A 15,257-nucleotide genomic window follows, 5' to 3' on the forward strand; every position below is an offset into this window, starting at 1 on the left:
ATGGGCCACCGGCTGGCGACGCCCTTGATTAACTGTAAATACGCGGCCACCTAATCCTGCTGAGATTTCTGGCATGGCGAGCCTAATCATACTGGCGATTTGTTGACGGGTTAAAAGGGAGGCGAGCGCGCAGCGAGTTCGTTGCGCCTAAAGCTGCGACATACTGTACAGTCACGGACTTTTTGGCGAGTACGCGGCGAATTCGTTGCGCGCTCACGGCGAAATATTTACGCGCTCGCGGCGAATTCGGTGCGCGCTCGCGGTGAAGTCGCTGCGCGCTCGCCTCGCTTTTTAACTCGTCCGTAAATTGCCAGCGTGACAAAGCTCTAAGCATACCTTATAAATATTATATATAGTGTAGGAGGGAGGTTGGGTGGACCCCAGAATATTCTATTACCCATTTCAGGATTTGGGTGTTGATTCTACTTCGTTGCATGCCATGTATCTCAGAGGTTTTTCGCTTGGTACGCATCTTGGCCAAAAAGGCTAAGGCTGGCACATTTACTTTATTTGGGGAAGCAAAACCGCATCCCAACATTACATACATCCACTATAATTTATAATTAACACTGATTGCATTTATGACTTATTTTAAAAACCTTAACAAGTATTAAAAAACATCAAATAATAGTACTGGTAGGAAACAAAAATATTACTGCCCCAGTCACAGCTTTCGTAAACTTACACTTATCAACACAAAAAAAAGCAATTAGCACAATTATATTTTAAATTTTAGCGTCAAACTAGCAATTGAAAACTGGAATTAATCATACATTAACTGTGCAACGTTTACAAAGGCAGAGCAAAGATTATCGTCAAAATTAGGCGTGTTTTAATCTGTCATTACTGTAGCAAGTTTACAAAAATTTGTAGCCGATTTTACAAAAGGAATATTGTACCTAGTTGCTTATGAAGTTCATTCAGGAAAATTTCTAAGGATCAAACGTGTACGACCATGACGGTTTGCATTGCACAGAGGCGAAATATCGCTAGATGGCGTTAATACGAGGGGTGGATCCAAAAGTAATGATAATTGAATATATATATTTCCAGAATAATATTAAAAGAAGTTGCATTAGTAGCTGTATACATACATTCCTTAGTAAAAAAAAAAAAACAATAATAATAGCATATGTATTAGAGATTTGGAGCTATTTATTCACGCGCGGGCGGAATCATTACGCAAAAATAGAAAAAAATGAGGTGAGAGCTGTATCTAAATATGCCTGCTTGAAAAAAAAAAACTATGAAAGATATATTCACCGACTTGTTGGGAACACTATGGTATTCTGCTCTGCCATATTCTACAATTGCACGCTAATGCAATAAGTTTTATTTGGTATAATATCTACTACAGATGAACATAGCGAAAGCCGCCAATTTATAGCCCTCATTGAAGATAATTTCTCAAAAATTCGAAAATCTTCTTTTGGCGGTTATAAGAATAATTATCAGGCATCAAGTTGAGATCACGGGGTGTAACGTCCTTCCGACGTCGTAGGTGGAGTTAACAAATAACAAATAAGTAGTATTGTTTCCAATGCCCAGTGCACACGCGTCCGCTCGTTACGGTGGTCGGCTGGCGTCTGCCTCGCCCCTCCCGCTCGCCCCGCGTGTGCCCTTTGCATTGCATTTATTAGCATAACATTACACCTATCTTTTTTTCTAACAAAATATTTTTTTTTCTTCATTGCACTTATTAAGTTTTACAAAACATGAAATCACTAATCCTCTAATATTTAAGTACCTTATTTTCTTCTGTATTTTCATCGTCACACTTCGTATCTTTATCATTATCTTCATCGTTGATTTTGACTCCGTCTGTGTCGCGTATCCGCCATTTCTAAATCGTGATCTCTTATTTCTGAATCATGTGATGTGATGTGATAGGTACCTACGGTTAGTGAAGGGATTTTGTCCCTAAATTTCCTTTGCTAAGCGGCTCGTCTGGCAGCTCGCCCTCTCTCCTCCGCGTAAGCTGTAAAAGCCGTCCGAGGCTAACAGCAACAGTCCGTCCGAAAAACGGATTGGCATAGCAACGGTGTTTGGTGTAAACGTATAATTAAATAATAGTAGATTGTTACACCAAGCAGAAAGCAATCTATTATTGCACCGAATGCTGATTTGGAGCCCGAGCGTTAGCGAGGTCTTTAAAAAGCACGAGGGCAATACAAATCACTTAATGCGAGGTGCATAGTCTGATTTTCTTTCAACTATTACTGAAATAGTAGACGAAAAACTCATGCCAAACAATTAATAGGAAATAAATGTAAAAAATACAAATGAGATATGAAAAATGAAATGTATGTGTAGATATGTGTAAGTTTACATTCGCACACTCAAAAATATCTACGAAATTCCCGACTTTTTTTTGCAGAGTTCGTAGCAGATATTTTTATCCGCGAACTATCAAATTTCGGATGGCCGCCAGGTTGGCCAACCAAACACAGAAAGCTTTTCTTTTTAAATATACAGCTACTATTTTTAGTAGGATTGGTAGCAACAATTTTTGTACGCAATCTGTCAAATTCCATAAGCTTGACCAGCTAATAACTAAGCTTTAACACTAGATTTTTACACTATGCCGAGTAATTTCATGACAAAAATACTTGTGTTACCTCTTTGGCGGTGCAATTTAGAAAAATACTAAAACAATGCAATAAGGATTTTCATAGGTACATTTTATTCTGCTCTAGAGCAGAAAGGTCCCGCTTTGTGCTGCGTATTTAGTGCGGCTATGATGAAATTAAAGCATAGTTGGAAGAAGAAAAATATGCCACAAACAAATTATTGTAAAATTAATGTTTTTCTCTTACAAATATACAATTTGCTCGTTAATTTGATTAATGATTGTATGTCGCACGGGCGGTACTGGAATCACGACTATAGACCCATTTAAGCCTTCGACTTAGGGCTTCTAAAATAGACTCTCGCTTGCTATTACTTGTTTACCGCCCTTAAGACACAATGTACAGTCAGCAAAATAAGTGGTCTATCAATTTTTAAACAAGCTCCTATCAAATGAATATGTCGCTAAAGTCGAACTTCCAAGCTGACAGACACATCTGTTGGCCTTATTGTTTTAAACCATGCAAACGATTATCAACCCCAGGGTGGCAGACCACATATTTGGCTGATGATACCTAGGTACTATTGAAACCTCTGAAACTGTCGCTACAAGAGAATTGCTCGCAACTCACAACCGCGACAGCATAGTCGGGAGTTAAGGCACAAAGAAATTTTAATGACGACCGTATTGTTCAAGAAATAACGATAAAATGAGAAAAGATAAGAATTATTTATTAATCGTAGTTTTTTTTTTGTTTAATTTGTTTTTTATGATAGCAAATAATAACGGCATCAATTAATCATTTGTGAAGTAGTTATGTATTTTGGTTTTCCCAAAAATTGCCCTTATTTGTGACTTTAGAAATCTGCAAAGAGAATTTGTTTAATTTTTAATAATTTATCAACACACACAATATATTATTTAGAATAAATTGTTGAATTACAGTTATCACTAATTTTTGGCAAGATATGTCAGTAAACGTGAAATTAACTGAACCTTCTTTTTTGATGATAGTCCCGATTGATTAATTAGCTTAATTTTGGTTTCTTTAGCGGGAATGTAAGCATCATATCATAATAGAGGTATTTTAGCAAAGTTATTTACTTATTAATTATGCTGTACTTATAACTCAAAATGTGTCAAAAAAATATTTTTACTTTTTCGCATTGACCGGAGCCTTAAAATGCTTAATCCTTTTTATTTTAACTAAAACTAACAATACGTTAATCATAGAAAAGAAAATTATAGTTATAGAATTTTGTCCATGTTTTCCTCCTTTTCTTGGCCTATTGTGGTCTGTCACGAGTTCAAAACATTCTTTGTCATACAAAAACATGTAAAAATGTTTGACTGTCCATACTAATGCCAAAGCCTCTTTTTCTGTTTGGCAATAACGTTTCTTAACCTCAGACAAACTTATTGCTGTAAGCGATTATTTGGGGGCTGGGGCCCCAACGAACCGCCCAAGAACTATTGGGCTCGCATCTGCCATGACTTGAGTTTTAGCCTTTGGATCATAAAACCCTAGTGACTTTACATTTCAAAAACACGCTTTGAGCGCCGCAAAAGCGGCATCTTGTTCTGACTTCCAGTGTTCTAAAATATCTGCCTTCTGATTTATTTTTAACAAAAGCAATCTACGGATGAGTTCGGTTATTGTTGAGAAGTTAGGGATTCATTTATTAAAGTAATTTACTAAGCCAAGAAAACTTTGGACATCTTCAACCGTTTTTTTTTTTTTTTTTTTTTGGGGGATGTGAAAGTCTCAATGACTCTAACCTAACTGTCCAATGGTTTGACTCCTACACTAGAGAGCTCATGACCCAGAAAATGTATGCAGCTACTAAAGATACATTTCTTGTCGTTCAGGGGGACCCCTGAGCTTTTCAAAACACTTAAAATCTGACTTAACCTTTCCCGATGTTCAGTAACGTCTTTTCAGAATATAACAGGACTATGTCATCTATAAAATGTACAACTCCTTTACACGGCAATTTGCAAAGTCTTTTGGAATAGCTCAGGGGCACAAGATATCGCCAAACATAAGCCTTTTGTACCGGAATAATCCCCGATTGGTGATGAAGGTGGTGATATTTTGGCTTTTCTCATTTATCTCGACGTGATGAAATGCATCCTTATGGCAAAAGTTGCTCCATTGTTGGAAGGGGGTGATTTTCTCTAATAATGGCTTTATTCGCACCTCTCATTTCAACGCAAACACGAACGTCTCAATTGTTTTTTAAAACCAGCACTATGGGAGAGACCCACCCTGATGGCTTTTGAACCGGTTCGATAATATCAAGTTTTAATAGTTCATTGATTTTATCATTGACTTTCACTTCAATAGGTATAGGGACTCTACGTTGGGATTTCTGGCTCACCGGTGTGACCGTTTTGTCAATAGAGATGTTCAATTGTAGGTACCCCTTTAAATTTAGGAAATGCGCCATCGTCACTTACCGGATTGATATTAAAACCTAATTTGACTGGATGGCAAACGGGCAAGTCAGAACTTTAAGCGCTATGGCGGATTCTTCCTCTGGGAGATCGCGATTTCCCTCTTTCAAAGTGAAAGTCAAATATTTTTATTCAATTTAGGCTATAACAAGCACTTATGAATGTCAAATAAAAATCTACCACCGGTTCGGAAAAGCCTCTGTTGAGAAGAATCCGGCAAAATCTCTATACATCAGTATATGTTCTTTAATTTATTTGCATTTAATTTTGCTATGCATGTAAAAGATATAATTCACATTTGGTGGCGCGTCCGAAGCAGACTGCTGCTCGGCCGGAGTACTCGATTTTACGTTTTGCGGCACCCCAGCGGGAGCACGTAGCGTCGGAGTCATTGTTTTTTTTTTTTTCAGTCTTGTTTATAGATTGCGACGTCTGCAACCCATTGTTGAAGTCCGTCAGTTGCCTTTGAACTGATTCAAGAACCTTGGCTTCGTTTATAATTTTGTCTAGAGTGGCAGTGTCACCTAAGGTATACGTATAGGCAGAGTCATTCACGATGACGCGTACCGTGGTTCTTAACACAATGTCATTAATATCTAATTTTGACAAAAACACGCGTCTTCGTGGATGGCACTAGGTATAAGTATCGTCTTACGCAATTTTTCTGAGCTGCATTTCCTACCATAACTACTACTACTACTACCATTTCTACCATTACTATTTTAACTTGTGATTATACCTACCATACAATACAATGACTTCATTGTACTAATAACTAAATTGTAGAAATGGTAACTATAGTAAGCAGTTATAGTTGTTTTTATTGTTTTATAGGCGACACTATTACTCGTAAGACTTCGTACATACTGGTACTGATTACCTACTGTTTTAATCAGTATGGAACTTTTTTTTTGTATTAACAAATATTTGGTATGTACGTATTATTGTGCCAATCAGAATACACTAATGATTGATTCGATTGACATGGCACGACGTTGTGGTACGTCTCTTTAGTGTATGTTGCCTCTCATATACTACTTATTAATAACTTGGGTTATCTATTCATTTCCGTTTACATAAATTGAGCTGACAACTTCCAACGTCCAAAAATTTGCTTTTGAGTTTTGTTTTCATTGACGTTCCCCGAATAATCGACTAATTTTGCTAGTTAGGAGGGTCTTAACCAGTGTCGAGCATTTAAAATGTTTAATCTACGTCTACCCGCCTATTTTGGTATGCAAATAATCTCTGTCCCGTTTAAATATAATTAGTAGTGTGCCGTTAATTTCAATATTGTTGTAAGATTAAATTACTGTAGGTAAGTAATGTACACGTTACTAGTAATAAGTCTACTGTTCTTGACTGTAATTAAAAGTACCTACAGTAATTTCTTACCACGTAATTTGAGTAAGTAAAAATAGGAAAAGGGTAGAAGTCGATGGTAGAAGTCATCATATTTAACCCTGTTTTGCTCACCAGCAGTAGTTGTCAACTGATAAAATGTATTTGGAAACTGAATAGATAGCCACAATTGTTTCTTTTTGTTTATTCATACACTTTGTAGGGGTATTCGTTGCACAACTTTTGCATTTGAATTGGTGCAATAACAATAGGTTAGCCTTTATTTCATTATTGAACATTGTTCTAAGTATTTTTTTTTTTTTTTTTTGTGGATTAAATTCACTCACTTTGTAACTCGTCGCCAGGTGTAACGTCCTTCCGACGTCGTAGGTGGAGTTAACAAATAACAAATAAGTAGTATTGTTTCCAATGCCCAGTGCACACGCGTCCGCTCGTTACGGTGGTCGGCTGGCGTCTGCCTCGCCCCTCCCGCTCGCCCCGCGTGTGCCCTTTGCATTGCATTTATTAGCATAACATTACAACGGGGATCTCATATGGACGTATTCAAAAGATCTTAACTGATCCAACTGCACATGAAAAAGGTTCCCGTCGTTGGTGCCCAGAATGTGAAACGTTGAAAAAAGGAATACGATGCGAATTTACAAAGGCAAATCTTGATTAATTTTCAAGTTTTTGCGGCGATTTATGACTATGGACAAGTTTGGATCCATCATTTCGATCCTGAGACCAAACAGCAGTCCATGACCTAGGGAAGTGGTCATCTTTCGAACGCTGCAGAAATTAAGTCGCAAGCTCAGTGGGAAAAAGATATGGCATCCGTGTTCAGGGATGCCAAGGAGCAATAATGATTGAGTATCGTGAGAAAGAGCCACTCTTATGGGCTTTTACTAAGCTGACCAAATACAAAGATTGCGCGAAGTAGGTAATCAAAGAGAAGCGGTAGGGTAAACTACGAACTGCGTTCTGTTTCATCGAGACAAACGCACCCGTTCACAAGGCCAGTGTTTACAATGGCTGCTATTCGTGATGCAGGGCTCGAAATTCTGGAACATTCCCTATATTCGTTAGACCTAACCCCCAGCGACTTATCACTGCACGACTCAAACTAGACTAGAGGCAACAATTTTTCTAATAATAGTGAGGCAATGGCCGCAGTGGTTACATTTATTGACGTCAAGAAAAAAACTTTTTTTTTAAGAAGTTCGTGTTTTCTAAACAAGATGGCCATATTAGTAGACTTATTAGAAAAAAATTGCAAAATAAATTTACTTCTTGACCGCGTGTTTTGCAATTCATACTCATTATCATTACTTTTGGATCACCCCTCGTATCGTGAGGTCCGTTTGACGTTTGCTTGCGATTGGCTCATCGATCAAACGTACCTCACGATACTAACGCCATCTAGCGATATTTCGCCTGTGTGAAAACCCTCATTAAAAACGACGATTTTCTTATTTGAACTATAACGTTATGTGCTAATTTCGGGAAATATTATATTTCAGTCACTGCATCAGCGCCTCGACAAGAATTTAATTCTCAATCGCTCAATTTTCAGAAAAATCAACGCAATATCAAGTCTTTCGAGTTTAATAGCACTCTTTATACATTACAATATTTATTAATTAGCTAAGATTATTTATAAACACTTATTTTACAGTTGCCTTGTCTACACTATACCTATAAAGTTCTATGCAAGAAAAAAAAACTATACCATAGACATTTTTAAGAAGTGGAAAGTGTAATTAATAATTATTGACGCTGTGGCTAGTTTTTCGTGTAATATATATATTTATCAAGTATTAAATAAGCCAAATTATTTGGCAATGGCAAAAAAAGTTAAAGGCGGATTGTACCACAGCCGCCAACCGCCCACATAATTATCGTCACTGCTTTGAAAAATCTCATATCTCAAATCAATAAGCACGTCAACAAAATTGCCCCTTGTACTAATAGCAATAAAGTTCACTCAAAAAAATTATCAATTGAGAGGTACAAGCTTTTTTAAAAGTAGTGACGATATTTCAGTCGCAGCTAGTAACCTGGCCCTATACTACGAAGTGCAAAATTCGAACTTCATATGTTGCCGCCCGCTGACGCGAGTGAAAGTGACGGGGCGATACGAACTTCGATTTTCGAGTTTCGTAGAGCCGAACCAAGCTAACTCTGCTGAGAATTATATGGTAACACTGCAAATGTAACGCATATTATGTACGTGATTTGACGCTAAAATACAGTGTTGCCAAATTATTCCGTTGCAGACTTAGCTTGGCCAAGTGTTTTAACGCGCTGACTTTGCGATCGCATTCACCATCTCTTTCTACCTTCGTCTTATACCCTGTGACAAAAAGAAGATCGTAATTGGTTAAAAAACTAAATGAGCAATCGCAAGCAAACGTCAAACGGACCTCACGATACTAACGCCATCTAGCGATATTTCGCCTCTGTGAAAACCCTCATTGTTGTGCCAGTTGTTTTAACGGTGAATATCTAGCCTATTAATGTCCCAGGCTGTTTTTAACACTCTTATATTCACATCACTACATCTCAATGTCCATCCCCATTCCCATATCTGGAACAAGCACACCATTTCGTTTCTTTGGTTCTTCCTCTTCTGTGTTTACTTCTTTGTTATCTATGATCTTCTCCACTGTATTTTCTTTTGGCTGCCATACAACTAATGACATACAAGGTTTTTCTAATCTGTAACAAAGCAAAGAATCATGAACTATTATTAACAAAGAATTGCAAGATCTAATTGCAAAACCTAGAAGAATTTAAAGTATATTAACATTTCAAATGATGACACCGGTGTTGGTGCTTAAGTACTATGTTAAAATAAAAAATAAAAAACTAACCTTTCTATAAGTGACGTGGGGATCAATGGTTCCTCTTTGAGTTTTTTGATCTCTTCAGAAAGCACAATAGTGTGTCCCTTTAATTTTTCTCTAACATTGTTAGTCGTCATTACAGGTGGTTCCATGTTGGTATCCATGTATTCATCTATAGCTAGCGAATGTGTTGTATAGTCCGAGGAAAGGTGCAGTCCATTGAGGTGAGCAGCCATTTTGTCTTCTGTTATATGTATTTTTGCTGGACTGAAAGAATTAAAAAATATATCGAAAATACAAACTGAGACATGGATCTCAGGTTGCTTATTTCTACTACACTACTTATGCAGCAGCACTAGCGACATCTATGTTCCGCTCTCATCGAGAGACGTCACACTCTTTCGGAACCAACCGCTCACCCAGACAAGAGATGTTGCTACTAAGCAATCAAATTATGATTGGTTTATTGGAGTCTTTTTGTATTTTTTATTTCAACTCCAAATTTGTTACTTTTACGGGTATCCTGTGAAACCATATCGAAAATACAAACTGAGACGGATGCACAGAAAAACCAGAAAAAGAGACCAGCGCTGGGAATCGAACCCAGGTCCTCAGCAATCCGTGCTGCGTGTGCTATAACACCTACACCACCGCTGGACAGGAATCTAGACACAAATTTTCCTATGCATACATATCTCAGGTTGCTTATTTCTACTACACTACTTATGCAGCAGCACTAGCGACATCTATGTTCGCTCTCATCGAGAGGCGTCACACTCTTTCGGAACCAACCGCTCACCCAGACAAGAGATGACGCTACTAAGCAATCAAATTATGATTGGTTTTTTGGAGTCTTTTTGTATTTTTTATTTCAACTCCAAATTTGTTACTTTTACGGGTATCCCGTGAAACCATATCAAAAATACAAACTGAGACATGGATCCACAAAAAACCAGAAAAAAGAGACCAGCGCTGGGAATCGAACCCAGGTCCTCAGCAATCCGTGGTGTAGGGTTATAGCACGCAGCAGCAGCGATAAACGAATTCCTTGCAGACGAAGTCGCTCATAACACCTAGTTATAAAGTGCACCCATTGGAAACTCAATTGGGCAAATACCTGAGAATGCATTAACACAGATTTTACTATAAAGGTTATTTGATGATAACAAATTATTAAAAAATTAAGTGGTATGCAGAATTTGTGAGTAAAACCAGGAAACTTACATTTGCGGTTCTGGTTCCAAACTCTTCCGTTTACAATGCATTATGGAGGTAAATCGGGGCTGCACTGGCACTTCAGCGTTGAACTGTACCAGTTGTGGTGGCGAGTGGGACCCCCACGACAAGCCTTGCATGTTCCAAGGAGCCCCCGAGGGCGTAGGCATAATATGTGCCTCACGCGCGTAATCGTCGTTGTCACCGTATGTGAAGTTATTAAACGAAATATAATCCATTTTGTAGCGATCCCAAAGTTCGATTTTGATTTCAAATGCCAACAAGAAACACTATCGCTTTTGAGAACACCAACCAACAAGTTTACCTTCACGCGAATATTCACAACAAACATTTGACAGTTCGTAAACCATAAATGGTGTTATTGTTTTGTAGTAGAATTTCTTGAACATTCTGATCGGTTAACATAAAAAAAAACTTGTTAAGAATCCCGATAAATTTTCTTTGCACATTATTTTTATTTTTATTTAATTCTGGACTTTAAATATGATTAAAACATTAATTTGAAAAAAATATGATCTTCAATAATATTTGAAAATATTCCACTTTTTTTACTAGCTGTCAGCAGTGTTGCCAATTTAGCAAATTTGTCGCTAGAACGATGGACTTTTGCTTAAGTCTTAGGTGCCCCCACATGCAGTCGCTAGTCGCTCGTTTGCAGCGATAAATCTAGTCACGTGACCCCATTTTCAAGATGATTTTGAATGAACTGTTTTTTCCGAAATTGAAGAGGTTTTTTTTCCAGCGATAAAGCTCGACATTTTCAGCTTTATCGCTAAATGTCACGTGACCGGACCTTTAGCTACCAAAAAAGTTTAGACAACAAAAAAATGATTAGCGACTTTTGGAATACAAATTTAAACAGTTCTAAGACCATTAATGGACACATTTTATGAGAACTCGATGACAACGAGAATTATACAGTGCTAATGCTAAGAGATCTATATGGAAAGCGATAACGTGCTTGCGCACCAAATTCTAAATTTATTTAATTAAATCTCCATTCGTTTATGTTCTAGTTTTAGCTATTTAAAAAATATTCATATCAATTTCAGTGAATTCGGAAATCTTCTAAGTTTTTTTTTTCGTATCCCAACTTTTCAGATCACCAGTGGTCTCTCTCAGACAGTCCTGGTTCCGCTCGCTCCTGTTGGAATTAATTTTAGCGCTTTCTTTCTAGCGACTTTTGATTTTGAGTTTAGCGCTCGAGTTCTAGAAGCTGGCAGCACTGGCTGTCAGAGTCAGAGTAGAGTTTTGGCATTTGCTCGCTTTGCTTGCATTGCATTGTATGTATCTGTCTTCTGCAAGTCTGAATGAATTGGTCGCATAGCATTTCATTTGGCTTGTATTTTCTAACTTGATTCACTTTGGCCGCTACGCCTTTCACTTTACCCAATCAAGTCAAGTTTCGCAATTTGTTTTCGTTACAAAAAGTGTTCGCGGTACCTTTGCTTCTGTGTTTAACGTATCCGCTAAAATGATTTGATCTACATACTAAACTAAAAACACCATTATTGAATCAAAATGGGTTTGGACTTCGACGTATTGGAATTTTGTAAGAAACTACGACAAAACCGGCCCCCGCCTTACCAATGCCCGCTAGAAAAGTGCGAAGGTATATAAGAGTCTATGTGGACTGCAATATCATCTGGTGAACTACGACCATGATAATCCTACGCCTACAACTCCCGCTGTTACTAACAACCGTAAAAAAGGTAGATCCACTCGTGCCCCTGTGCCGACCGGCGATATTGCCTTGCAAAGTCCGCCTAAAGAAGCCCTGACTTTTGCTGAAGCTCAGAAAGTGGTCCAATTTGAGATAGATGGGAAATTAGCAGGATTCCAATAGACCAGCCGTTGCAAATGATGTCTTTGATGATTGGGAGAAAAGAACTCCGAGTTGGAAAAACCCTTGCCGTTTTGTTGAGCCTCTCCTGAGCCGCATGTCAAGTTGCCTGAGGCTAGCTTCAAGGTAAACTATATTTTTTTATAAAATTAGGACATCCAGACAAAAAAAATAACTAGCTCACAAGAAGAAATACGTAAATTTCGTAAGTGTAAGTGAGGTGTATAAAATTCAATAGCATGTCTACTTAATTTAAAATAAATATCTTAAGCAGTCATAATTTCTCATATGAATTAGTAAATAAAAATAATTAATTTCTTGTTCGAAGTTGTTTTAAAACACAGCATTCATAATATATGCAATCAATAACATTTTACAGCTCATTGAGGATTATAATGAACGCGTCACAGATGCTCCACCTCGCCCAAATGCCTACATCCGTTTCATTGAAAAATCAGCTGAAGAACTAGATGGAGAAGTAGAGTATGATGTTGATGAAGAAGATACAGCCTGGCTCAGCATTATCAACAAGACGAGAGCCAAGCAGAGCTTGCCACCGGTATCTGTTGATACACTGGAGCTACTCATGGATAGATGGAAAAGGAGTCCTACTTCCAAGTGAGTTGTATCAATAAGTGAGGTTATGATCCAGATAGGAAAAGTCAATGTTATAAACATTAAATGCCACAAAATTTTATTAAATTGGTAATCATTTTTATGTATATTCTTGCCTTCTTACAATGATAAAACAACAAAAAAAATATTAATAAATTAAACATTATGGGGCAATTAACAAGAAATCGTCCTAGTCCCAAACTAAGCAAACTTGTACTACTTTGCTAGTCAGTGGATAAATAAACTTATTTAGATAAATACATGTTTTATGGCATATTGAGTATCTAACTAAAATTCCTCACATAAATATCTGCCCTGCAAAGGGCTTGAATCTGGGACCTCAAGCCGCATAGTCTGGCTATCCACTAGGCTATTTGGCCATACATCCAACCTCTTCTGCCATGCATTGCATATAATAATAATACATATACTCTTGAGTTCTGTGATGTGTAACAATACTTTCCTAGGCATCACAAACTGGGCAGCAAACAGCTGCAACAGTAGATGAGGATGCTGTCTGCTGCATCTGCATGGATGGAGAATGCCAGAACACTAATGTCATCCTGTTCTGCGATATGTGCAACTTGGCCGTCCATCAGGATTGCTATGGTGTAAGTATTTTTTTTTTCCTCTGATATTTTTTCCGAGGCTTTAGGACACCAAATGTGACTATGTCAGCCTCATGGGGAGCCACAGATAAATATACCACACTACAGACAGATATAACACTCTCCCTTGCACTGAAACCACGTTTTTGTAAAGCCCATTCAATGAATCTGTAAATTTGCGTTGCTTCTTCAGCGGTCGACTGAGAATTACATTTACACCTCCATTGAACAAGCTCATACCATCCAAATAACTGACTCTGATGTCCTTATTCTGATCACATTCCACAAGAAAGTGAATAAGGTCTTCAGTCTTATTACATGTCATACACAAAGGTGATTGTACAACTCTCAAAAAATATGTAATTTTTAATTTATTTATTAATTCAATATCTCGCATGTTTATTTATGTTTTCATAGATTTTACTAAGTATTGTTTCAGTGAAATGTAGTCCTTTTTGAAGCAAAATCTCTGCAATATTTATTGATAAATTGGTGGGGCCTTGTTACAGACTGAGCCAAGAAAATAAATAAATGGCTTTTTGGCCACACATGTGCCCCATGCTTTCAGCTCGCCTGACACTTTATTGATCTCTTTATTCTTGTTGTAGGTTCCATACATCCCAGAGGGTCAGTGGTTGTGCAGACGATGCCTACAATCTCCGTCGCGCCTCGTCAATTGCGTTCTTTGTCCAAATACTGGAGGTAAGAGGTTGTAAATGTGTTAATGAAGCATAGGCACCAGCAAATAGTCAGTGTCACTTGTCGGCTGTATTAATTATGGAAACCAGAAGCTATTGTTAATACACTTCTTCCATCAAACTGATGAATATGGTAAAAAGAGATTGTTTATCCGATCTAGAGCGCCTGCGTGTTAGAAAATACGGCCTCAGTTTTGTCACCCCCAACGCAATAAGACGTGTGTAAAGTTTTACTGCTAACTTTGATAGCTCTCAAACGGATGGACTGGTTTTTGATTCGTTTTTTTTTATCGAAAGCAATCTGAACAATTCTTAGATAAGTTTCTTGTTCCATTTGTTTGAAATGAAAATATCGTAAGTACAAACTGAGACTGATGGATGCTGGACAAGCAGTGGTTTAGGGGTTATAGCACACAGCACGGAATGCTGAGGACCTGGGTTCGATTCCCAGTGCTGGTCTCTTTTCTGGTTTTCTGTGCATCCATGTCTCAGTTTGTATTTACGACATGGTTTCACGGGATACCCGTAAAAACAAATTTGGAGTTGAAATAAAAAATACAAAAAGACTCCAAAAAATCAATCATGAAATGAAAATGTCGAGCGAAGGTTTTATAATTTTTCTAAGTTAATTTAATATAATAATTTGTATTTTAGGTGCATTCAAGCAGACAGACCAAGGCACCTGGGCCCATGTTGTGTGTGCGCTCTGGATACCTGAGGTGCGCTTCGCAAACACCGTGTTCTTGGAACCTATAGGTAACTACTAAACTACTAATTACTTTAGCCCTATGCCATTTACGCCATGGTAAAGTGTCATCGCACGGAACTTCAACAACCTCTTCATAATTTTGTTTTATTGAAAAAAAAAAAGTGTCCAATATTTTCGAATAATCCTAATGGTCATTTTTTTTAAGAAAACTGGCTTATTATCGATAAGCAAGCGATCTAGTTCAACAAGTCATCTATAGATGGCGCTGTTCGGAGTCGATGTCGATTCGATGGGAAAAAATTGATAAATAGTTCACTGATAATTACTAATGG

General features: G+C 37.6%; 3 protein-coding genes across 3 annotated transcripts in view; 1 reads left to right on the forward strand and 2 right to left on the reverse strand.

The window, feature by feature from the left end:
• Positions 1-15,257, reverse strand: part of LOC141444565 (uncharacterized) — a 105,793-nt gene that overhangs the window by 48,147 nt on the left and 42,389 nt on the right. The gene's annotated exons all lie outside the window — the stretch shown is intronic.
• LOC141444768 (uncharacterized) lies at positions 8,700-10,737 on the reverse strand. Its single transcript, XM_074110401.1, has 3 exons — positions 10,441-10,737; positions 9,244-9,483; positions 8,700-9,088 (listed from the first exon to the last, which is right to left on the reverse strand). Exons 1-3 carry the CDS (start codon positions 10,668-10,670, stop codon positions 8,926-8,928), a joined length of 633 nt encoding a protein of 210 aa, XP_073966502.1. The 5' UTR covers positions 10,671-10,737; the 3' UTR covers positions 8,700-8,925.
• LOC141444405 (bromodomain-containing protein homolog) lies at positions 11,974-14,983 on the forward strand. The gene is given in 7 exon segments (XM_074109957.1): positions 11,974-12,064; positions 12,378-12,421; positions 12,675-12,888; positions 12,891-12,913; positions 13,378-13,521; positions 14,127-14,220; positions 14,871-14,983. Coding segments are annotated over 7 exon segments (723 nt in total).

Source organism: Choristoneura fumiferana, chromosome 30, assembly GCF_025370935.1.
Source record: "Choristoneura fumiferana chromosome 30, NRCan_CFum_1, whole genome shotgun sequence".
Lineage (NCBI taxonomy): Eukaryota > Metazoa > Arthropoda > Insecta > Lepidoptera > Tortricidae > Choristoneura > Choristoneura fumiferana.

What these genes read in the sequence shown, in the direction of transcription:
- LOC141444768 (XM_074110401.1), bottom strand. Translation starts at nt 10,670, where the DNA reads ATGGATTATATTTCGTTTAATAACTTCACATACGGTGACAACGACGAT. An exon ending in TTGGAACCAGAACCGCAAAT is followed by an intron (nt 9,484 to 10,440) that starts GTAAGTTTCCTG and finishes TAATTCTTTCAG; the next exon opens with TCCAGCAAAAATACATATAA. An exon ending in CCCACGTCACTTATAGAAAG is followed by an intron (nt 9,089 to 9,243) that starts GTTAGTTTTTTA and finishes GCTTTGTTACAG; the next exon opens with ATTAGAAAAACCTTGTATGT.